The sequence below is a fragment of the Hemitrygon akajei genome, chromosome 22 (genome assembly GCF_048418815.1).
Source record: "Hemitrygon akajei chromosome 22, sHemAka1.3, whole genome shotgun sequence".
Classification (NCBI taxonomy): Eukaryota; Metazoa; Chordata; class Chondrichthyes; order Myliobatiformes; family Dasyatidae; genus Hemitrygon; species Hemitrygon akajei.
The window spans coordinates 52,753,375-52,779,621 of NC_133145.1; the positions used below are offsets into that span (position 1 = coordinate 52,753,375).

Genomic DNA, 26,247 nt, shown 5'->3' on the forward strand with positions numbered 1-26,247 from the left:
AGGTTGAGTGGTTAAATAAATCAGCCATGATCGAATTGTGGAGCAGACTCAATAGGGCCCAATGGCCTAATTCAGCTCCTACTTCTTATGGCCTTAATGTAAAGTGACTTGGAGTAAAAAGAGAACTTTTTGAGTCCCTGGATCAAAAGTTAATTTACTGAGATATTCAATTGTGGAGTAGAAATTCAAGTTTTGCAGGAAGCAGTCTGTGGTTGAGACAGTGGATTCCCAAAAATAGGCCCCTACTGCTCTCATGGTGTGTGTGCGCAGAGGACCCAGGGCTGGCCGACTCCTTCACGACTTCAGTAGCTCCATTTAAGCTCTTCAATTTTTACCCTCTCAACTGGAAGTATCTTTTGAGTAAAAGGGGGAAAATTCTGCTTGGGAGTTGAGCGAGCTCTACAGCCAGTGGGAGGGGGTCCTCACATCAACTAAAGGCACCTTAACAGGGCCACAGCTGTGGCAAAATTCAGGGGAACTAGTCAAGTCAAGCATTTTGTTCCACTAGCCATCAATCCAGATCCTTCCCAAGGGTTAACATTTACTTCCTAATTACAGTGATCATAAGCAATGTACAGGTCAAAACTCTTGACTTGATAGGTACCAGTCCACAGAAAACCCCGACCTTAGAAATGTCTCCCAATCATCCTCCTCTGAGGAGAACTGTGCATTTTAACTAGACATATCCCCCTGGTCACAGAAGGACTCCAAGAACCACCTGTAACTCGAAGTTTCCCCAAGTTGAAAACTGTTGACTCAGACTGCAGAAATGGCATTGGTACTCCCTCAAAGTAGTACAGATCTTAGTTAATTTTATTTCTTAGTTAGAATTAGTTAATTACTAGAGATCTGTAAAGCTTGCCAGAGCAGATCAGACCACAGAATATTAAATCAGAGTTTCTACCTGTATTTGCTAAGTTTGTTTTAGGAACAGCATTAACGCACCACCAGGTTCAAAGTTATCTGGATCTTGCAATCTTTTAGCCCTGAATCTTGGTCACTCCAAGTGAATTAAAAGATTCATAATTGTCCAATTTAAAATGACTGATAAAAATAAGGCTTTGATAACTGAAGTGATCGTTATCACTTAAATCCCCAAGTCAAGCCCGTTTAAAGTAGAAAAAATGAAACTAGTGAAAAGTAGATCCAAGTAAAGACAAAATGACCGGTGCATTCTTTGTAGCCACATCTGGAAGGCAGCCCAGAGTCCATGGGTGATTTAACTAAAAAGAGAGGTCAGTCCAATCTGGGGAGCAAGCAGACATTAGTGAACTGAAGTTCTCCATCTCCCATTCAAGCCTTAACCTTCCGAGCCCAAACTGAACCCTACACTTTGACATTAGGCTGACTGAGAGGTCAATGTAAATGTAAGCAGGTCTTTTCCCCACTGAGGTTGTGTGAAACTAGAACTAGAGGTCATGGGTGGAATGTTAAAGGGGAACATAAGGGTGGTGAGAATGTGGAACGAGCTGCCAGTGGAAGTGCTGGATGCACGTCTGATCTCAATACTTAAGAGAAGTTTGGATAAGTACATGGATGGGAGGGGTTTGGAGGGCTATGATCCAAGTGCAAGCGGATGGGGTTAGGCTGTATAACAGTTTGGCACAAATTAAATAGGCAGAAGGGCCTGTTTCTGTGCTGTAGTGCTCTGTGACTCTAAAAACAGTAATATAAATAATGTGAAAAATAGAAAACACCTACCCATATAACAACTGTCCCTCTCTCATCCAGTTTACATATACCATCTTAATAGCTCCTCATTTTCAGTGTTAATCTGCTAACATCTTCTTCAACATGAATTAATCAACAATGTTCTAACAGTGTTAACTTTGTGTAATTTGTCATTTGCCGAACTGCAAACAGGTAGTTACTTCATCACAGTACGATTTACCAAGAATCAGAGTTTAAAACGTCTTGGTGACTTCCATTCTGAGCCAGTCTGCCGACTCTCCACCAGCCAGATTCAAGTCCATGTAAGACCCAAGGCAGCCGAGGGCGTAGAACTAAGGTTTTGTTTCCCCAGAACCTCCTGTCAGTCAGCCTTTGAAAATGAGGCAAATTAATGCATCCAATGCATTAGAAAGTCAAAAATGTATTTAAATTGACTTAGCACCTACTTCATGCTTTTTTCTCCCCCAGACATCTCCCTAGTGCCATTACACCAATGAAGTAGGACCTCGCAGGCAGGGCTGTTCAACCATTGCACAAACAGCTTAACCCCATGCTGATCCAGCACCACTCAGCCTTCTGTTTATCGTCAAACTATGCAGGGACCCAGAACAACATTCCACACATCAGCTGGACTGCTTAAACCTCAATCTTTTTTTCAACCACATCAATTACCTGGGTTGACTCTCTCCAGATCAGTACTCCAAACAAGTGCTTGCTGCTAGCTCCAAATGTTTAAAGCAGCTTTGTGATCTGGCAAAGTGGAAACTGTGCTTACATTTCATTGAAAACAGGGGACTTCTCTGGGTTTGTGTACAAGTGCAGCATTAAAGAAAAGTTCAGCGAGTTGCTGGCTCTGTCTGGTGGGCTCATTAGGATTTTACCCTTCCTCTGCCACGGGTTTTTTAAAAAAATCATTTAAAAAAATTTCAAAGCTTTGGTTCTGATGCAAGATTTTAAGTTTTTAAAAAAATACTACCTTAGACAAGACCTTTTTCCCTGGGTTAAAATGTCTCATACCAGAGGGTGTGCATTTAAGTTGAAAGGGGCTCATTTCGAAGGAGATGTGAGAGAGGTTTTTTTTAAACCTAGAGAGTGATTGGTGCCTGGAATGCACTGCCTAGTAGAAGGCACAAACATTTTAAGAGATGTTTAGACAGACACATGAATGTAAGGAAAATGGAAAGAAATGGACATTGTGTAGGTGGAAGACGTTAGTTTAGTTAGTTTTTTGTTTATGAATTTAATTGGTTCGACACAACATGTGGGCTGAGGGGCCTGTTCCTGTGCTGGCCTGTTCTAAGTTCCATGTTTAATATCTCCGGTAGTCAGACAATTCCGATTCTGAAATGTAGGGCTGCTGTATATTCCTGCAAGCATTCTTCTGAGAACACTCCGAAAGACTTGACCTCTTGTTGGCATTTTTTTAAAACATGGTCAATTTTTAAAGCAAATTGTCTATGTACCTCCAAAGTGCGTGGAAGATAACACTTCGAGCATTGTGGCCAGTGGGTGCTCGTTAACAGGTAATGTGGCAACTCAGTGATTGTATTAATGGACCAGTTTTCCAGAGGCCTACACTAATAATGCTGAGAAGAGAATTCAAATCTTTGGCCATAAACATTTTCCAATTCAATTGATTGAAACGATCTGGAATTAACAACTAGTATTTGCAATGATAACCAGAAGCTACGCGGTTGACGTAAAAGTCCATTTGGTTACAACAGTGATTTAAATTCTCAATCAATACGGTTGATTCTTAATTGCCTTGGGAACGGCCTAGAAAGTTGCTCAATTCATGGATAATTAGTTACGGCCTATGAATGGATTAAAAGCACCTAAGCTAAGCAGGGGTCTTTGTTGGGGCCAATTCTTTTTAAGTTATATGTCAGTGATTTGGATGATGGAATTGATGGCTTTGTCGCAAAGTTTGCAGATGATATGAAGATAGGTGGAGGGGCAGGTAGTTTTGAGGAAGTACGGAGGCTACAGAAGGAGAACGGGCAAAGAGGTGACAGATGGAATACAGTGTCGGGATGTGTGTGGTCATGCACTTTGGTAGAAAGAAATGAAAGGGGTGACTATTTTCTAAATGGGGAGAAAATACACAAAACTGAGGCACAAAGGGACTTGGGAGTCCTGGAGGAATTCTCTAAAGGTTAATTTACAGGTTGAGGTTGTGGTAAGGAAGGCAAATGTGATGTCAGCATTCAGTCAAAAGAACCAGAATAGAAAAGCAAGCATGTAATGTTGAGCCTTTATAAAGCCCTGGTGAGGCTTCACTTGGCATATTGTGAGCAGTTTTGGGCCCTTTATCTTGGAACAGATATGCTAAGACTAAGGAGGATTCAAAGGAGGTCCATGATTCCAGGATTGATCAGCTTGTCATACTTTTGATAGCTCTGGGCCCGTTTCCACTAGAATTCAGAAGAATGAGGGGTGACCTAAATGAAAACTATTGAATGGTGAAAGGCCTTGATAGAGTGGATGTGGAAAGGACGTTTCCTCTGGTGAAAGAGTCTAAGAGCAGAGGACATGGCCTCAGAATAGAGTGGCATCCTTTTAGAAAAGAGATGAGGATGAATTTCTTTAGCCAGAGAGTGGTGAATCTGGAATTCTTTGCCACAAGCAGCAGTGGAGGCTAAGTCCTTATGTATATTTAAGGCAGAAGTTGAAAGATTCCTGATTGGTCAGGGCATGAAGGAATACGAGAGAAGGCAGGAGATTAAGGGCTGAGTGGAAAATTGGATCAGCCATGATGAAATAGCAGAGCAGACTTGATGGGCCAAATGGCCTAATTCTGCTCCTCCATTTTATGTTCTTATGGAATACTAAGATTCTGGCTTTTGCCCCAATCCTTTCCAGCAACAATGGATCTCAGCCCGAAATGCCAACGGCTCATTTTCTTCCATAGATGCTACCTGATCTGCAGTGTTCCCCCAGCTAAGCTGAGGAATAAACATTCAAAACTAAAGGACACCCTGAACTACTCTAACAGTGGATTTTAATAGCAACCAGCTCGACAGAATTACACTCCAGAAATTTAACCAAGCCCTTGTCTCTTAGTACGATTACACTGTAACAAGAGGCTCCTGATCTGCAATCCATTAGTGTCAGAATGACTTCTCAAGTCAGAAAAACGAGATGTCTCCCTTCGGGGGTGGAATATATCTCACGGAAACAGGAGGGTTATCCGCCCAAAATCAAGGGAGTAAACTATGGTGTTATGTACAGGAAAGGATGGCTGGAGTCTGCAACATTTGAATTTTTGTTTTCAATAGGGGAGGTCTCTGAGCTCTTTGTGAACATTGGAAAAAAAAAGCAATCACTCTCGGGCACTCCCCATAAAGGGAGGTTCCCTGACCCAGCAGCTCACTGGGTACAGAGTCTGAAAGTGTTAATGAGGATGCCCCATTGATGGTAAAAGTTCTTCCAAACAAAACAGAAGTTAAATAAATGAGAGTGTGAAAAATATCGATACCAAATGCACAAAAGTGAAGAGGATGACAATTTTCAGTTGATGACTGAAATGCGAGCAAGTAACTCTGGCCTAATGATCTGATTTATTTTCAGCAGGTCAAGAGATGGGATTAATTATCCAGAAGCTATAAAGACAGGTAAAACAGTGAAAAGGGCAGGTAGGTTATAAGTAAGCAGTGTTTCCTGCAAGACTTGTACTACTTGCTGGACAAAGATTCACAATACTCAGTTCCTTTATCAGTTTATAAAAATTAGTTCAAGTCTACCTCAATTTATAAAAATCAACCAAGTAAAATCACTTGGTTTATCAAAATCTATGACTGCCTCAAATGTGACATGTACAAACATTATTTAAAAATACAATCTCTGTCCTGACCAATTCATTAAATACAACTTGCAAAAATTTACAGGATGTGCACGATATGTGATATTAGGCTGAATTGAGAGTTTTTTTTTAAAATTATTTTTTTTTAATCAGGTGGGGGTGGGGAGGGAATGAAGTTTATCCCTTTAGTGGCTCTAGCAGGTGAAAACATAACAATAACTGTTCCATCTAGTCTGCCTGGTGCTTTAAACACAGGAGGGGGGAAGATGAGCATTATTACTTCTGGGTTTTGGGGGGGGGGGGGTGTCATATGGAAGTTAGCACATATTTACACATTTTATACACGTAGCTATAAGTCACACTGTGTGTAGGCAGGAAGCAGGTAGACACTGAGCCAAAGTCTGGGTCCACCTAGGACCCTGCCCAATTGATCTAGAGTGTGCCTGTCCTCTAGTTTGCCTGCAGTCACACTGTTTTCAGTGCACCTATTAAAAACACGCATACACACGCACGCACACACACACATCCACACACACACATACATTCTCTCTACATCATTGTATCAAATCTCTACATTTTCAGAAGCTAAACTGGCCTTTTAAGAACCCAGTTTATCATCTGAGTCAATGCAAGTCCTTACAGTCAGAGTGATTCACTACTTTTAGTTAATTCTGAGGGCACCACCCTCTAACCATTAATTTAACTTTTAAAAATAACAATTAAAAGTGAATTTCCTGCCAATTATTTTTTTTTTGCATGTTAGTCGAACACACTTAGCAGAAGTTTCTCCCCTCCCAAGGGATTTTATGTTATCACTCGGACGTTTAGGGAACTTGCTCTGGACTCTCCCCCAAATGCTTAAGTTTCCTCACAATTTTCCTTGACCCTTGCCAATGCCCACCCACCCCTCCCAACCCCGGCCGATCCTGCCAGAGACTGGAGTTACTTCTGCTGCTGCTGACAAATTTCCAAGATCATCCGTGGCAGAAAATATCTTGCGATTTCATCCCAAAGTAGAGCATGTAGGTGGGCCAATCGCAAAAGCCGTCACACTGCCTGGGAATTTGTCAGTCTCCCAAAATCAGCTTCACAAATGAGGCCACGTCTGTTTCTTTGGATTCGTGTAGTGTGAAGAAGGGGTGTTGCTACAAAAAAGAGAAAGCATAAGGGTTAGAATTCAAAGAAATGCCTGACCAACTTTCAATTGCTAATGGGGGACCTTTATATTTGCACAGAACTCCTGAAATTCGAACACAGGGGCCACAGATTCACTGTCAGTGTATCATCTTCCAGGTCACTCATTACAATTAATGTAAAATCAAAAGTAGTGACTTGCATTCCTATATAACCCTGCACGTCCTCACAGTTATTCCAAAGCTAATTATGGCAAATGAATGACTTCTAAAGGACATCCAGTTATAATCCAGGAAACAGCAGCCAATTTGCAAAAAGTACGCTCTTACAAACAGCATGGTGATAACAATCAAATAGTCCAACTTTCTGGCTGTTATCCAAAGGTCTAGAACACAGGTTCCCAACCTGGTGTCCATGGACCCCTCGGTTAGTGGTAGCCGTCCATGATATAAAAGAGGTTGGGACCCCTGCTCTAGAGATAACGCCTTATTCTTCATGTAGTGCCTTAGATTTCCTAAAGACAGCACCCCCCCCCCCCCCGCCCCAAGTTAACATTTAATCTGAAAATCCGTTCTTTGGAGAGTGTAGCCCACCATCAGCACTGCATTGTAGTGTAAACCTGAAGCCCTCTTCTCAAATCCCTGGGAATGTCTTGAACCTCTAGCCTGCTGAGAAAGAGGCAGATAATCATCACAAAGCTGGACTGTTTGATCGTTACCACCTTGTAATTGATACCAAAAAAAACTGAGCGTCAGTTTCTTAGGAAAAAACCTAGCACTCAAAATTTAACTAGTTTAATGCATAGGAGCCACAACTTCAACTAAGGAATCAAATGTTATTTAGTAAAACACACACGAAGTGCTGGAGGAACTCAGCAGGTCAGGTAGCATCTATGGAAAGGAATAAACAGTCCATGTTTCAAGACAAGACCCTTATCAAATTGTCCTGAAAGCTCTCAGCCCAATTGTTTAGTCCCTTCCATCGATGCTGCCTGATCTGCTGAGAACCTCCAGCATTCTGTACGTGTTGCCCTGGATTTTCAGCATCTGCACAATCTTTTGTGGTTGCATTTTGCTATTTAGTGAAAGACAAATCATCTCTTTCACATTTATTCCTTCTTTTCAAATAATATTCCCTGCTTCACACAGCAACCTGGGCAAAAGCCACACAATTAGCTAAAATAATCAGTTAGCGCTCTGAATTAATTGGCACATCAGATTAGAATGGCTGGAGGACACACCTTATTCACATCACCCTCACTGCCTCCATAAATGGCAGGTACAACAGAGCAGGTATCGCACACTTCCATAGGTGAAAATGTCCTTCCTGGAGCTTCCTTCCCAAGGCTGGGCTTTGGAGCTAATTGGCCAGGCAGAGGATTGATGGAGGGGAAGGAACTTTGGCAATAAGTGGTAGGAGTGAAGGAAGAACAGAAAGGGAGAAAAAAACCAGGGAAAACGAACATTGTGTCAGAGGGCTGGAGAGAGTGTATTGGGGAAGCGCTGAAATCAGGCACCTTTTGTTCAACGATGTACCCCACACCATCTTTACCCAACCTGCCTCGTTCAGCACTCTGTCAGTTATGGGAACAGAGTCAGAGTAAACGGAGTTTCTTACTGGCACAAATACCCAGATACAGTGAAAGGCTCGTCTTGCATATGGACCATGCACAGCACTTGACTGTGACAGGACACTGAGGTAGTGCAGGGGAAAACTGTAACAGAAGGTCAGCACTGTAGGATAGTAGTTAGCATCAAGCTTCAGAGCACCAGCCACCAATCGGAACAGGGTTTCAATTCCGACGGTGCTCTAGTTTCTTCTCACTTTCCAAATGACATAAAGGTTAGGGTTAATAAGTTGCAAGCTAGAAGCATGGACACAATTGCGGGCTGTCCCCAGCACATCACATGTCCCTCTTCTCTCCCCCCAACCCGGACTGTGCTGGTCATTGATACAAAGAATGCATTTCACTATATGTTTCGATGTACATGTGATAAATAAAGCTAATCCCTATAATCTCGAGAGAATGTAGAATAACGTGTTACTGTTAGACAACAAGACAACAGTGAGGTCAGGAGTCCATCTTATCGTACTAGGGGACTGTTTGTCAGTGGGACCAAAGATGTCCTTGAGCCTGGTGGTAGATGCTTTTGACTTTTTTATTTTCTGCCTGATGGGAGGGGAGAGACAACGTCGACGGGGTGTGGGGTCTTTCGTTATGTTGGCTGCTTTACTGAGACAGTGAGGAGTGTAGACAGAGTCCAGGGAAGGGATGCCGGTTTCTGCGATGTTCCTCACAGAAGGCCGTGAGTTCAGTGCGGGCCTTCCACTGACACGGTCAAGCCTAACGTGCTCTTCCCTTTTGCTTCTCGTATTAACCAGCTCTGCCGGGACTGAATCTGCTGCTCTCTGATGCAGCCAAGCTGCACAGTCCACCAGGTATAGGTAATAAAAATTACAAGTACAGATTCAAGGCCAATCCCAGACACATCCCACTGAAACCTATCAAATATCAATAGAGTGCACATGGGAAGGACGTCTCCTTTCGGGGTTGGGGGTGGGGTGGAAGAAGAGTCTAGGGCCAAAGGGCACAGCCTCACAATTGAAGGATGTTCCTTTACAACAGAGACAAGGGGGAGCTTTTAAAGCCAGAAGGTGGGGAATCCATAGATTTCTTTGCCAGCGATGGCTGTGGAAGCCAAATCATTGGGTATATTTCAAGCAGAGGTTTATAGGTTCTTGATTAAGAAGGAGAAAACAGGAGAATGGAGTTGATAAAGAAAATAAATCAGAACCAGGTTTAATATCACTGGCATATGTTGTGAAATTTATTAACTTTGCTGCAGCAGTACAGTGCAATTCATGGTAATAGAGAAAAAGAAGATTTTCAATGGGGGGGGGGGTGTGTGTGTGTGTGTGTACACACGCCGCCTAACGTCCAATCACATACAAGTCCGTAGTCCCGATCGGAGAACGTGACATAGCGGACGTAACCAACCTCGTGTATCACGCATCTCCCAATTGTAGTAGCGTTATCTGTTTAATTTTCTTTTGAAAATATAACCTTCAAGTACATCATGGCTTCCAAACACAGCAAAACCACTCCTAGCGATAGCAGCAGCAAGAGGCAAATGAGAAGTATTGATTTGGAAGTGAAGCAAAAGGTTATTAAACAGTATGAAGGTGGGAAACCAGTGAATGCTATTGCTCGAGATTTAGGCATGTCACACTCAACAATCACGACAACCCTGAAAAACAAAGAAAAATATTCTCGAAGCTGTTAAAGGATCGGCTTCACTGAAAACTACAAGGCTCACGAAAATGCGAGAGGGACCTATATCAGATATGGAGAAATTGCTAATGACATGGATTGAGGACCAAACACAAAAGAGAATCCCCCTCTTTGATACATTGTGTGTGATACAGGCTAAGAAAGTGTTTACATAAAAGTTTAAAAAATGAAAAAAATTTTAAAAGTTTAAAATGAAATTTAAAAAATTATAGTGTATGTATGTATTATAGTGTACAGTACAGTTTTAGTTTAAGTTCTTGGCTATTTAGTCAATACAGGTACACTACAGTACTCCATATAGGTTTGCTAAGTATATAACATGGTGTTCACACAACACCAAATCACATAACATCCAATTTCACAGAATGTATCGTGGACATTAAGCAGCACAGACCTGTATAGCTAAATTAAATAAGTAGTGCAACAAAAAAATAGAAAATAAAAGAAATAGTGAGGTAGTATTTAGTATTCATGGGTTCAATGTCCAATCAGAAATCAGATGCCACAGGAAAAGAAGCTGTTTCTGAATTGTTGAGTGTGTATTCAGGCTTCTGAACCTCCTTGGATTTGGCAAAGTTATTTCCCATGATAGGGGAGTCTTGGACAAGAGGGCACAACTTCAGGATTGAAGAACATCCATTTAGAACTGAGATGCGGAGAAATTACTTTAGTCAGAGGGTGGTAAATCTGTGGAATTTGCTTCCACAAGCAGCTGTAGAGGCCAAGTCATTGGGTGTATTTAAGGCAGAGATAGATAGGTTCTTGATTGGCCAGGGCACCAAAGGGTATGGGGATGACTGGAAGAATTGGATCAGCCCATGACTGAATGGCGGAGCAGACTCGATGGGCTGAATGGCCTACTTCCACTTCTATATCTTATGGTCTTTCCTAACGTTAGCAATGAGAAGAGGGCACGTTCTGATTGGTGCAGGTCCTCAATGATGGACACCGCCTTTTTGAGGCACCACTCCTTGAAGATGACCCGGATTGGAGCTGACTAAATTTACAACTCTCTGCAGCTTACTTCGGTCCTGTGCAGTAGCTATGATGGAATGGCAGAGCAGACTCGATGGTCCAAATGGCCTAACTCTGCTCCAATGTGTTATGTCTATGTCTAAACAAGAAAGCATTAAATGTGGAGCGGGTGATCCCATTTTGCACTGTCTGCTGCGCACATCTGGAAATATACTACCTTGATAACAAAAAGTAAAGACGGAAAGTGGATTTGATTTCCCGAAAGGAATTTGTGTCTGAAGGGAACTCTCAGCCAAGTCTTACAGCGCTCGCTTAGAAACTCTACTTTTGCATCAATAATGAGGCTGCATTTAATCAGGGCCCTGTCAAACCCACATTCAGTTTTGACACTTCAATTACGAGCAGACTGTGGCGCCAACGTTCTAATAGTCCAACTTCAAACTAACAATATAAATGACCTCTTCGGGCAACTCGCATCACTTCACAAGACTGTAATCCTAACTCAAAACAAAACCACTTCCTAGTGATTTATGCTGTCAATGACGTAAAAGCATCAGGGATTCAAGGCTTCCAGGGCTACTTAATTGGAAGTCAGGATCTTGTTTTCCATGACTAACCTTTGTGAAGTATTAAAGTACACTTTGCAAGATTTATTTACGTTATTTCTTTTTAATCTCAGTAAGCTCCAACTGCCCTGATGTAGAACTCACTCAGACATACTCTCCGACACAAAGGGAGCAGTGATCTTGCTCTTCCAGAGTAAGGTCCAATGACTGCCCCATAAATGACCACATTTCTGGAGCATTCTAACTGGTTGCTTCGCTCTCTGTTATGGAGGTGGGGGTCTGCTGCACAGGGTCAAAATAAACTGCAGAAAGTTGTGAACTCAGTCAGCTCCATCATGGGCACTGGACTCCCTGGTATCCAAGAAATCTTCAAGGAGCGATGCCTCAAAAAGGTGGCATCCGTCATTAAGAACCCCCATCACCCAGGACGTGCCCTCTTCTCATTGCTACCATCAGGGAGGAGGTACAGCAGCCTGAAGGCACACACTCAAAGATTCAGGAATAGCTTCTTCCCCTCTGCCATCTCATTTCTGAATGGATTTTGAATCCATAAACACGACTTCAATAATTTTTTCCTCACTTTGCTCCACTTATTCAATTTCTTTATATTTATCTTGACTGTAATTTACAGTTTTATTATGTATTGCAATATACTGCTACCGCATGACAACAAATTTCACGACGTATCAGCGATATTAAACCTGATTCTGATTTTGATTCTCATTCTGACCACCTGAGGTGAAACCACGGGCTCCCCCAAAACGCTCACAAACGGGGAGCTTAAGGGCAGCTAGACTACTTTTCCATGGGGGACACGAATTGGAAGATAACCATGCGTGGTCCACAGGTATGTGATAAACAGAATCTAATGCAGGGATGTATAAACAGATACTGAGACATTTGGAAAGAGCTTGGCCAGAGGTAGATTTCAAAAACAGAAAAAAAGCAATGAGGATTTTGAATCTCTGAATTCAAGACAGAAAACTGCTACAAAACACTCAGCAGACAAGGCAGCATCTGTGGAGAGTTATTCATCAGGTTAAAGGCCCTTACTTCAAAACTGGATCGTCAAACTGACTGATGAATAAGACCATAAGACATAGGAGCAGAATTAGGCTATTTGGCCCATCAATTCTGCTCCGCCATTCAATCATAGCTAATCCTTTCCCTCCCCACCAGCCCCACTCCCCGTAACCTTTAATGCCGTGTCCAATCAGGAACCTATCAAGCTCTGCCTTAAATACACCCAATGACCTGGCCTCCATTGCTGCATGTGGTAATAAATTGCACAAATTCACCACCCTCTGGCTAAAGATGCTAAGTGGTTGAGTCTATTTCTGTCTCCATAGAGATTACTGCACCTCCTGACCATTAGTGGAGATTTGGCATGACATCTAATACTCTGACAAACTTGTATGGATGTGTGGTGGAGAGTATATTGACTGGCTGCATCACAGTCTGGTATGGAAACACCAATGCCCTTGAACAGAAAATCCAGAGAAGCTGATAGGTCTTCCTGCTTTTCTGGCACCTGAGCGGATGAAAACAAAACCCTTTGACCCCTCAAATGTGAGGACAACATGTCGAAAAGGGTACCAGTACATTAAAACGCAAGAGGCCATTTCTGAAGCCGTCCAGTACATGCAAATTTATTGAAAGATTACCTCCAACAGCTTCATGGCATGCTTTTCAGAAATAGAAGAAAATCTGACTCCATGCCCCAGGAGAAATTGGTGTTCTTTAAGGTGTCAAAAGAACAATTTTCACAACAGAAATGTTCATAACTGTGCACTCATTCATGCCTATATGGTAGAAGCACACTTTCAAACTACTTGAGAAGAGTTGGCAGATTTAATATGGTTTGTGCAAGATTGGTTCAGTACCATTAAACCAACTGGGATCGGTTAAGATGGTGTGAAACGTATCTGGCATATACCACATTAGTAAGCGGTTTGACTGGCACTGAGATTAGCCTGTTTACATGGGTCAGAGGTCAGTCAAATACCAGGAGGTCTGAGGTCTGAATACTGATTCCGTACTCGGTAAAACAACAGAGGTATATCATACTTAAAGAAAATAAGAACTCATGGGAAATGTAATAATCCAACATTAATCACCTGACCTGTACCAGTCTCATCCCCACAAACACCATCAGCCCATCAGTCAACATTTTGAGCCGAGATCCTTCATTATGAGTCTGATGAAGGATCTTGGCCCGAAAAGTTGACCATTTATTCCCTTCCATAAATGTTGCCTGATCTGCCGAGCTCCTCCAGCATATTGTGTGTATTGGTCTATATTTCAGGCATCTGCAGTACCTCTTGGGTCAGCCCATCAGTGTTAAGGAAACAGAATGCTCCAAACCCCATTCACTATAAACTATAGAAAAGATCCCTTTGGATTCCTCTGTCTAGGAAAAACAGATCATCCTCAAATGACGCCAGGGTCCACAGCAGCCAGTACCTTATACTTGGTAAACTTGCGCTCACATTAAAACAACCAACACTCCTGAGTTTAAGCACAGCCTCAGGATCAATGCATACCATGTAACATCACCACAGTTCCTCCCACCCTACTAGCTAAAGAAATGGACAGGGACATAGGTCAGGTGAGCATACATGATCCTTTTTTACCAGGAAAGGGGGACTTAAAACTAGAGACCATAGGTTTAAGATAAGAGGTGGAAAGATTTTAAAAGAACTTGAAGAACAACTTCTTCATACAAAGGACGGTGTGCAGAGGAATGAGTTGTGAGAGGGTGTAAAATTAAAACAGAAGCCAAGCACGAGCACCATCACAATAATGATATACATGAATCAGCAACTCTTGCATTATGGCAGTTCTTGTTTCTAAATAATGATCCCTAATGCAAATCTGCATCAAGAAATGCTGAGAAACAAATAAATTCTGTGCTTATTTACTCTTTCTAAGACAGAAATTTCATGAGATTGAATTTCATTCCGTACCTCAAAATTTCAGGAGGTGATTACTGAATTCTCTACGGGTCAATATCTGTTACATGAACAGCCATATAAGAGGGGTGGTCTGTAACTGCTAGCAACAGATAATTTTAACCAGGTCATAAATCATTTTAGGAAATACTTGCATAAAATAAATTAAAACATTATTGTTAAATTTGTTTTGTGCTGCTACAGTACGTACATAGGGCACAGAACACCACAGCACAGTACAAGCCTGTTGGCCTACGGTGTATCTGGCCTCTCCCACCGCCCCAGCAGGGCATTCCACGTAAAAGAAACTCTCCGTGTAAAAAACTTAACTCTGACATTCCCCCTATACTTTCCTCCAATCGCATTGAAGTTATGCCCCCTTGCACCCTGGGTAAAGGGAGATGAATGTCCCCTCTATCTATGCCTCTTATACACCTCTTATCAAAATCATCTTTCATCCTCCTTCACTCCAAAGAGAAAAGACCTAGCTAACTCAACCCATCCTCATAAGACATGCTCTCTAACCCGGGCAGCATGCTGGTAAATCTCCTCTGCGCCCTCTCTAAAGTTTCTACATCCTTCCTATAATGAGGTGACCAGAACCGATCGCAATATTCCAAGTGTGGTCTAAGTAAAGTAATTAAACTAAAATACCATAAAGTACTGAGAAGGAGCAGGCTGATGTAGAATGACCAGAATCCACATTCTGAGTTGAATTCAGGTTTTGCTATATGCTAGAGGCAACATCTGGCTCTGTGTCAAGCAGCACTGGGTTCGTAACCCCTAATCAAGACAGTCTCAAACATTTATTTTCCTTTGAGACCACAAGTCAACATTTCTGTAAAACGATATACTCCTCCAAGCATAGAGTGTTCTTTCAGATGAAATGGTATGCTTGCTTTTTCCCATCACCTGGGACATCTGTTGCAATATATTTCTGGTCAAGTGCTAACACAGAGTGCAGAGTAGGAAAGCCAGAGCATTATAGTCTCAAACCCCGCAACTCTCTGCGGACATGATCTCCCTTTGAGTCGCACGTTAACTTGCTGGATGGCTGGGATTTTCAGTAATTTAGTAATTTATTCATAATAACAAATTCAGTAATTTATTCATAAATCACATGACAAGGAAAGTATTTCTTTCTATTTATAAATGTGCTGTTAGTTCAACTAATTATGACAGCAAAGCAGCATCCATCATCAGGGACCCCCTTTCCTCTCACTGCAAACATCAGAGAGGTGGTACAGGAGCCTCAGGGCTCACACCACTAGCGTCAGGAACAGTTATTACCCCTCAACCATCAGGCTCTTGAACCAAAGGGGATAACTTCACTTGCACCAACAATGAACTGTTCCCACAACCTATGGACTCACTTTCAAGGACTCTTCATCTCATGTTCTCCACACATTGCTTACTTATTATTTCTTTCTTTTGTATTTGCACATGTTCTTGTCTTCTGCACACAGGTGTTTGCCCAAGTTGGTGTTGTCTTTCATTGATTCTAATTGAGTCTGCCCCCAATCTCAGAGTCGTACATGGCGACATATATGTACTTTAATAATACATTTTTACCTTTAATTAATGTTTCATAGCATCATTGATACAGCCCAGAAACAGATCTTACACGAACTAATCAGGCATAAACAAAGACTAACCAAACCAATCATTGATCAGGACTTCATGATTGCTGTTAAAACATTGCCATAAATGTTCAGGACAGCTCAATGGTGCCACCTTTCGCCACTGCTCAGATACAGAGAGGAATCAGTGTCTTGCAGTGGAAGCCTGCTGCCTCATTATCTGTCACGTCAAAATGGTGGGCAGTGTCCCTCCAGAAGTTAATCAACCTGGTAAATTACTTATGCAGGGTGAAGTGACACCGTTACAGAGAAAGTGCAGTGCAGGCAGGTAACAAGGTGCAAAGGCCATACAAGTTAGATTGTGAGGTCAAGAAACTATTTTATCATATATTCAATAGTCTTCTAACACTGGGATATAAGCTGTTCTTGAGCCTGGGGGGTTGTGCTTTCGGATTTTGGTATCCTCTGTCCAGTGGGAAGGGGGCAAAGTGAGGTTGCGGAAGTGGCTGGGGTCCTGCTTAACCAAGGCAGCCAGAAGAGGAGACAGTGTCTATGGAAGGGAGGCTGGTTTTCATGATGCACTCAACTGTATCTACATACACCCTCTCCAGTTCCTTGCAGTCTCAGACAGCGTTTCCATACCAAACCATCCAGATGGGTTTCTCCTGTACATTTATAAAAGCTGGTGAATCTCACTGGCGACGTGATGAATTTGTTCAGTCTCGAGGAAGTAGAACACTGGTGTGCTTTCTTGGTCATGTGACTAGAAACCAAATTGTGTGTAAGACACGACTAAAACTAATAAACCTCTCGAACGATATCTGCGCGGTTTCTTTGGAAGATTCCATCCACGGAAAACCACCCAGAGCAATGGAAAAGCAAACCAACCAGAGCAGGTTCTGCTTGTCTATAGTCTTTCCAGCTCCAGACATTGTTCAAATGGGGCTAATTTTAAAGCCAGAAGGAAACAGTATCACTGATTCACACAGCACGTTTAACAAAGGAATAGGCCCCAGGGCACAGTATAGAGGGACATCCCTTTAGAACTGAGAGGAGAAGGAATTTCTTTAGCCAGTGGTACACCTGTGTAACTCCACAGCGACTGTGGAGGGTAAGTCACTGCGTATAATTAAAGCAGAGGTTGACAGATTCTTGAATAGTTAGGACGCCAAAGAATATGGGGAGAAAGCTGGAGAATGGGATAATAAATCAGCTAATGAAATGGTGGCGCAGACTCAGTGGGCTGAATGGCTTATGGATAACCTGTCCAATAGCATTCAGAAAAGCTTTCCTTTTCAACAGCACATTAAAGTACCATTTGCAAGTGGTGAGAATGACAGAAGGTCAGGCTATATATATGCAAAGGGAGACAGAGGGAATGCTTCAGTTTAACTAAAAGATCTTTAATACTCTCAATTCTGTCTGTTAACTGAAATCATTAGAATTGTAGGAATCACTTAAGGAAATGCAATCCATGTACATAGTCAGGGGGTTCTTACCATAAGCTCTGAGTATGTTGGTCTGTCTTTGGAGTTCTTCTTTAAACTGCAAAGAAAATGGAAACATCAATTAGTGAAATGCTGTGTTACACGGGTTGTGACTGGGATCGACAGGCGATGAATCCTGAATCCCCAGAAGACTGGCGGTCAGGTCTGAGCTTCAGGAGCTGCCACGGGTTTGGGCAAAACGTTCTGAGATGGTGCTGCACCCAGGGTGACTGGCACGAGTGAAGACTATCGAATCACGGGACAGGGCGACCTATACCTTCTCCCGCTCCAGTGTACTCCCACCTCACCACTCTTACGTCCACATTGTCGCAATGTTTTCTCCTTCAAATATTTATTTCATTCTCATTGCAGATTTTCTACCAAATTCATCTCCTCCGCCCTAGCAGGAATGACATTTCCATCACGAACCATCTCATCCGACTAGGAAAACCATTTGTGCTCTATTTATTTAGATCATGTAGAGATACAGCAGGATAACAGACCCAATGAGCCTGCGCCCCTACCCAATTACATCCATGTGACCAATTAACCCACTTACCCCTTATGTGTTTGGACTGTGGGAAGAAAGTAGAGCTCCTAGAGCAAACCCACACAGTCACAGGGAGAACGTACAAACTCCTTGTAGACAACAGCGTATCTGAACCTGGTTCGTCTTTTAAATAGATCATCCTAAGCATTTCTCCCAAATCTCTTCTCATCCTTCCCTGTTCTAAAGTACATTTATTATCAAAGTATGCAGGCAGTATACATCTCTAAGATTCGTCGTCCCACAGACAGCCATGAAACAAAGAAACACCGTGGAACTCGTTTGAAGGAAAACATCAAACACCCAACGTGCAAAAAATAAGAACAAATCATGCAAGCAGCAAAAAAAAACGAGCAGCAGGTAGAGACATCTACAGTCCAAGAATGCTCAGTTTAGTTCAGTTCAGTTTAGCGCTGTGTCGTTCGTTGACTGCAGACCGCAGAGCCAGCCTGCACCAATCAAAATTGGACAAAGTAAAAATGTTTTCAAAAGAGTAAGCAGAAACCAGAAGCACATCATTATATGAATCACCACAAATTACAGCTTCCTGGAACCACCCCACTAATTCACTCTTGCAGGTCCCGCAAAGGCTTCGCACAATCATTGCATCTGAATAACCTTCAGCTGAGCTAGTGTTTCTATAATACCTCTGACAGGAAGCCCAGGATTCCCTGTTCAAGTCAATTTTATTGCCATTTCGACCATAAACTGTTACAGTACACAGCAAAAATGAAACAACGTTCCTCCAGGACCCTGGTGCTACATGAAACAACACAAAACTACACTAGACTGTGTGAGACAGCACAAGGCTACACTAGACTGTGTAAAAATAACATAAAAACTGCACTAGACTACAGACCTGCACAGGACCACTACATAAAGTCCACAAAATTACAATAGTACAATAATTAATAAACAAGACAATAGGCACAGTAGAGGACAAATTACAATATAATAATAAATGATGTAGATGTCAGTCTAGACTCTGGGTATTGAGGAGTCTGATGGCTTGGGGGAAGAAACTGTTGCACAGTCTGGTTGTGAGAGCCCGAATGCTTCGGTACCTTTTGCCAGATGGCAGGAGGGGGAAGAGTTTGTGTGAGGGGTGCGTGGGGTCCTTCCCAATACTGTTAGCTTTGTGGGTGCAGCGTGTGGTGTAAATGTCTGTAATAGCGGGAAGAGAGACACCGATGATCTTCTCAGCTGACCTCACTATCCACTTCAGGCTTTTGCGATCCAATTCGGTGCAATTCCCGAACTAGGTAGCGATGCAGCTGCTCAGGAACTCTGGCCTGTCCTTTCACCTTTAATGATTTGTGAAATGCATCTCTCCTCCTTTGCTATGTCACTGTCTCCCTGTTAAAATCTCTTGTACTCCTCATTCATTCCACCAAATCTATCACCTCACATTTTGCAGGTTTGATCTCGCGTGACACATCTGTCTGTGCTCTCTTAAACATTCTTCACTGGTCACCACATTTAAAGATGCATCACATCTGCACAATCCGAATCATACCCCTAAATCAACCAGAAGACCAGCATTCTTGCAGTTCCATCAGAGAAAGCAGATCCCTCCCCCCCCTCCGGCACTAAAAAGCCAGCCATCTCCCACTTCCAATTCACAATGCCTCCATTAGTCAGGGTCAACCATGGAGGTTGTCTACATGATAAGCAAGCCAGTGCAGTACAATATGGGGAGCAAGCTGACGCCTATGCAGCAGGCTCCCTCTCTCCGTGCAGGCAATTAATCCAAAGGAACGGCAGAGACCAATATAGTTTGGCACCAGCGGATTCACGAGCTGCCAGTCAGTGTTGAACTCAACGTAGGCACGCCTTAGGGATTCCGGCTCCGGTGTTCTCCGCGGGACTTCTCCCACGAGTAGGCTTACCGCAAGCCAGCAGAGGTTTGTTCTTCTAGATGAGCTGCCAGCCATGGCTGATGAGCCCCATCTGCTTCAAGTGACTGGCTTTAAGGCACCAGTAACCCATCTTTGCCCCTTCTCCTGTTCTGCTGGGGTTAGTAGCCAAGCCACACAGGAGCTGGACCTGGCTGTCAAGAGTGTAGTTGAGATACACACCATTGGGAGCATTTAATAGGTAGTGGGAGCTTATCCCCCACTACCACCACGGGGTATTAACAACCTTAAGGAACCGAAATTAAGCCGTCTCAAGTAAATTCTCAATTAAACCAAAAATATAATGAATAACACCACCTAATGTGTTGGTATTTTCCAAAATTCTCCTTTAGACTCGTACCTATCTCCCTGTGACCGCGTGTTTCCTTTGCGTGCTCCGGTTTCCTTCCATAGACCAAAGACCCAAGGGTTGGTAGGTTAATTGGTCATTGTAAATTGTCCCATGATTAGGCTGGGATTAAATTGGGAGATCGCTGGGCAGCGTGGCTCAAAGGGCTGGAAGGGCCTCTTCAACACTGTAACTCACTAAGTGGTTAGCACAACGCTATACAGTACAGGTGACCCAGGTTCAATTCCTGCTGCTGCCGGTAAAGACTCTGTACATTCTCCCTGTGACTGTGTAGGTTTCCTCTGGGTGCTTCGGTTTTCTCCCACAGTCCAAAGATTAGGTTAACTGGTCATTGTAAATTGTCCCGTGATTAGGCTGCGAGTAAATTGAGGGGTTGCTGAGTGGTGTAGCTCAAAGGGCTGGAAGGAACTATTTCACCTTGTATCTCAATAAAAAAAACTTTAATGTATCCATTTAGTTCCCCTCTCTCCAAGCACCCTCATTAATCTCTCAAACTAGATGACATCAGAAACAGCATATCCAATCAATACTGGCCTCATTCGATCCACGCTGACCACATCCTATCGGAGAGGGTCCCTTTCTCACATCATCCCTCTTCCAACCTCTATGCAACTTAAAAGCTGTCTTGTGCAACCTGGAACATTAAGTCTGATTCCCCTTCCACAGACACTGCCCGACTTGCTGAGAATGCCTAGCACTTTACACCAGCATTTATAGTTCTTTGATTTTTAAAACACTTGTCTTTCTGAGTAGCTTCTATTCTGGCGAAGACAACTTCAACTCAAAGGGAGAATTATTCAAATTGGTCAAGTTCCTTCCTTTTGCCCTGTGCATTCTGCTAGGAATGTCTTCATTTGCAAAGAGTGAGAAACACACAGGCATACAAATCATCTTCAGACCAAGATGAAGGAATTGCATAGGAGAAATAACTCTGTCAGACTATGTGACAAAAAATGGATCATCAAAGAGAAGGAAGGAGACCAAGGTGGAAAGGAAATAAGATGAGCCCAACATTGTCCATTACCACTGTCACTGATGTGAGTGCAGATAGTGATGTGCCCTGGCCACAGGGCTCAAGGACATAAGGACCTAAAATGAAAGATAATGGTGGAAGTACCACAGTTTGGTTGTTAAACAGCTGGAGATCTTTCAGCAGCAGATTTAACTTGAGGCCCAACATTGAGTCAAGCTAAAATAAGAACAGATGCCAAAAAGTGTACAAAGTCAATGACCATGACTTGATTTATGTATTCTTAATTATATTTGCTTGACTTTTTGATTCAATACCTCTAAGCATTTACTCTTTTAGTCAGGAAACAATCTGACCTCATTGCCTGCCCGAGTTTTAGTTAAAGGACAGCAGAGACAAAGGTGAAAAGGCTTCTAGTTTCAGTGAGGGTGGGGTGGGAGTTTGAAGTAAAATGGCATAACGAATTTCCTTCCCTGTACCAGCCATAGTACTGATGGCTGAGGATGTGTGCACCACACACTGCTCGCTCATGATCTCTATCCAGACAACTGCAGCTCAAAATGAAGTGTCCATTCATGAAAACAGTGGCAGGTTTCCATAAATCAGAAAAAGTATTTCTACTTCAGGAATGCCTGTCTTTCAAAAGCAACAAGTGGAAATAATAACTTTATTAATTTTTCTTCATCACCTGGGGAATTGGGACACTGAATCTTCACAGATCAAAGGGTAATTCAGATAACTAGAAACTTTGTACTAATGAAGTACCTTGCCTCAGATTTCACCAATCACATATTATTCATTTCCAGTTTCCACGATCCCAAGATAATAACAAACCTCCACTTCTGAACTTCATTTAATGATTAAACTTCATCCCACCAACTTCAATAAACCCAACCAGAGTTACAAATGCACATGCTACAAGAGTAGTTATCAAAGGGGTAAATTTCTGCAGGAAAGCAGTCACCCCCAACACTTAAACTAAAATGTGGTTAGCAGCATATTTATATGCAGTGTAAAGGTTAAACGATGCCAGCTACCAGAGAATGAAGTTTTCTTTTAAATATCCAAAGTATATTCAACATTATTTAGGGGCTGGTGGGGAGATGTGGTGGGTAACATAGTGGCACAGATATAGTTGAGCTGCTATCTCACAGCTCCAGAGATCTGGTTTCAACCAACTCCTGATTCTGTCTGCGTGGAGTTTGCGCCTTTTCCATGACTATGTAGGTTTCCCACCAGTTTAATATAGTTTCCTCCCAAACGTAGGAACAGAACTAGGCCTTTCAGCCCATCAAGTCTTCTCCACCATTCAAGTTTTTTTAAAAACAGCATTCTCTCATCTTCTTCCCATAACCCTTAACCCCTTTATCAATCAAAAACCTATCAATCTCTGCACCCATCCAGTTGACTGTCACAGCCCTCTTGTAACAGCAAATTCCACAGATTCACCACTCTCTGGCTGAAGAAATTCCTGCTCATCTCAGTTTTAAAGGGTCACCCCTTTATTGTGAAGCCGTGCCCTCCGACCCTAGACACTCCTACAAAGGAAACATCTTCTCCACATACACACTATAAGGCCTCTCAATATCCAGTCAGTTTCAATGGGATCTCCCCACATTCTTCTGAGCACCATCGAGTACAGGCCCAGAGGCATCAAACGCTCTTCGTAGGTTAACCCTTTCATTCCTGGGATCATTCTCATGAACCTCCTCTGGATCCTCTCCAGGACTAGCACACCCTTCCTTTGTTGTTCAGTCGTTAAGTCGAGACCGTCTCTTCGTGACCTCACGGACTCCTGCACACCAAGCCTTACTGGGTCCAAACTTGCTTGTGATATTCCAAATGGGATTTGACCAATGTCTTGTAGAGCCTCAGCAGTACAGGTTTCCCCCACTATCTGAAAGTACAGCGTTCCTATGAAACCATTTGTAAGCCGAAATGGCGTAAAGCGAAGAAGCAATTACCATTAATTTGTATGGGAAAAATATTTGAGCGTTCCCAGACCCGAAGAATAACCTACCAAATAGCACATAAAACCTAAAATAACACGAACATCTAGTAAAAGCAGGAATGATATGATAAATACACAGCCTATATAAAGTAGAACTAATGTATGCACAGTGTAGCTTCACTTACCAGAATCCGGAAGATTTAGCCAAAACTGATTTGTAGAGAGAGAAAAAAATCAGCACGTATACACATGCGCACACACCTGCCCGCGCAAGGCTTCATAGTGATGGTAGTCTTTCTCGGGGTAAACACAAGTTTAAAGCGGGTGCCTTTTCTCATAAAAGTGAAAAATCCTCTTCCGATTTCTTTCGGTTAGTGAAAACAGGTACTAATGTAGGTGTTTCGTAAAAGCAAAGTGGCGTAAAGTGAACTTTCGTAAAGCGGGGGACACCTGTACATTCTTGATTTTATGTTATAATTCTCTAACACTGTAGTGACTTTCTTTACTACCAACTCTTACCTGCAGTTAAAGACATGGGATGTTGTTAGGTTACTTGGCCACTAAGTTGCCCCTAGAAATGGAAATTACTCTGTCAGCTAGTATAGACTGCGTGGGCTGAAGTGACTCCTCTCTTTGCCGTATGAGAACATTGGAGTGAGGCAGAAGGAAAACAAGGAAGAGAACAGGAGGTTGTATTGCCCCAAGCTGCTCCTTTTTACAACCCTGATTCTCAGACATTGTGTTGCAGAAGCCAGACACAAAAAGTCACACTATGCACCATTTATGAAAAGCACTGCAGCAACTTGCCAAGGCTTCCTCAAGAGCAGCTCACCCACAGGGATATGGACTGCAGATGTGTAGGAACACCACCAGCCGCAAGTTCCCCTCCAAGTCACAGGCCCACAGTCGTGCAGCAGGTGCAAATCACCTTTCACGAGTAGGCAATTTACGCAGCCAGGCACAGAATTACCAGCATTTCTCTGCAGGTCCCAGAACTTTTTTTTTATTCCCACTAACGCTGCTGTAGGCCAGTAATGCTTCACTTGCTGCCAAGTAGGACATAGGGAACATCAAAAATTCCCAAGTAACTAGGGACAGGTGGGGAGTTGTTTTTTTCATATATGTTTATTTGCTCGTGGGAATGTGGACTTCACAGACAAGACAAGCTATTTAGTCCATCCATTACTTCCCCTCAACCAAGGAAGAATCTAACAGACAAACAAGTTCATTGGTCTGGAATCAGACAGGACACATTGGGTGGCGATGGAAAATGTCCTTTTTGAAAAACATGACCATATGACCACAAGACATAGGAGAATTAGGCCATTTGGCTCAAGACTGCTCCACCATTTCATCGTAGCTGATCCATTTTCCCTCTCATCCCCAGTGTTCTGCCTTCTCCCCACCTTTCACACCCCAACTAATCAAAAAATTATCAACTGCTGCCTTAAATATACCCAATGACTTGGCCTCCACAGCCACATATGGCAACAAATTCCACAGATTCACCACTCTCTGACTAAAGAAATTTCTCCTCATTTCAACATTAGTTGAATCAAATCAGGTTTTTTTCTTACACTGATCTACTGTTTTACTTTTGGAGTCTTGCTGAGGTAACAAGCTCCATAGATACTTATTTTAAGTTACACTTCCCAGCAGCCATGGTGGGATTTGAACCCATGATTCTGAATCAGGAGTCTAGGTCCCTGGATATTAATCCAGCAATTCATCTCCTACACCCATGCCAGATCTTGCACTAACTAGTCCACCAGGAACAGAAGCAAAAAAAGTCCACAGAAAGTTTCTTTCATAGAATTCTAATGTACATCATTAGCTTTCTTGCAAATGCCTACAAGGAAAAGAATCTCAAGGTGGTAAATGATATAGTATGGGCACTTTGATAATAAATTGTCTTTGAACTTTGATAAGTTTGGAGCAGCCACCTGATCTACACTCCAGTCACCTGTACTTTATTATCTGCATGGTAAAACCTCATGACCATCTTCATTAGGACTCCCAAGTGTCATGCATCTGAAGCATGTGTTCTCAAGCAGAAGATGAGAACTTCCAACTGCGATGCTTTGCTGAGACCAGTGCCCTTCATTATGCCTTGCTCATTCACCATTATCTTCACCGGGTTTAGAAACAACAGAAAACAATGAGGCGCAAACTTTGATTGGAAGTTTGCAGTTTAGCTGGAAGCAATGGAAATCTCGAGCAACACAAGCAAAAACGCTGCAGGAACTCAGACAGCACCATAAGAGGTCTTTGAAGGATCTCGGCTTGAGGCAGCGACTGTTTATTTCTCTCCATAGATGCTGTCTGACCTGCTGAGTTCCCCCAGCACTGGTGTGTGTTGCAGTTGCAGAGGGAGTGCAAGTAGACGATAAGAACACAAGGACCACAATAAGGGAATTTGAGAGATCAAGAGTGCATCTTCTACTGGCAGAGAGATCCATTCCAAGAGCCTGATAACAGCAGGATAGATGGTGCCCTGAGTCAGACTTTAGTATCTCCTGTCCAACAGAATGGGGTGGGGGGGGGGGGGGGGAAGAGAAGCAAGAAGATGGCTGGGTTGGGAGCCATTATGTCAGCAACTGTCCTGAGATTATGTGAGTTGAGTTCAGAGAGGAGGGGAAGTCTGGAGGGAGATAATTTGCATGATAGGCAGGCCTGTGCTGCAAATGCTCTGTAATATTTTGGGGTCCTGTTCTCCTGTACTAAGCAGATGTCCCAATACCTTTCGTCATTACACCCCATTTCAAAAATATTTGCTGTACCTTACCCCATTCTACACTCTAATTATTAACACTATATATTAAAGAAACATTTATCTTTGGAACGACAGCACCCTACAGCCCACCCACCCACTTTCAATAAGGCCTCACATCCACAGGCAGCTCTCCAGCTTGTAAATCATGGCTGTGCATCTTAAGTTTATGCAAAAGCAGCAGCGCACCTCAGACTTAACACATTACATGTAAAACACTCCACACTACACAAACACAAAAGATTCTGCAGATCATAAACACGCAGAATTCTGCAGATGCTGGAAG

At 42.7% G+C, this 26,247-nt stretch overlaps 1 protein-coding gene across 3 annotated transcripts in view; it reads right to left on the bottom strand.

Annotated features, from left to right (window-relative positions):
• Nucleotides 1–787: 787 nt before the first annotated feature.
• Nucleotides 788–26,247, bottom strand: part of LOC140714725 (dual specificity mitogen-activated protein kinase kinase 6) — an 80,886-nt gene continuing 55,426 nt past the window's right edge. For all 3 annotated transcript variants that reach the window (XM_073026235.1, XM_073026234.1, XM_073026236.1), the window contains 2 exons: nucleotides 17,471–17,516; nucleotides 788–6,618 (listed from right to left, as the gene is read on the bottom strand). In XM_073026235.1, coding sequence (XP_072882336.1) covers nucleotides 6,541–6,618; nucleotides 17,471–17,516 — 124 coding nt within the window. In that variant the 3' untranslated portion in view covers nucleotides 788–6,540. The remainder of the gene's footprint in view (nucleotides 6,619–17,470; nucleotides 17,517–26,247) is intronic.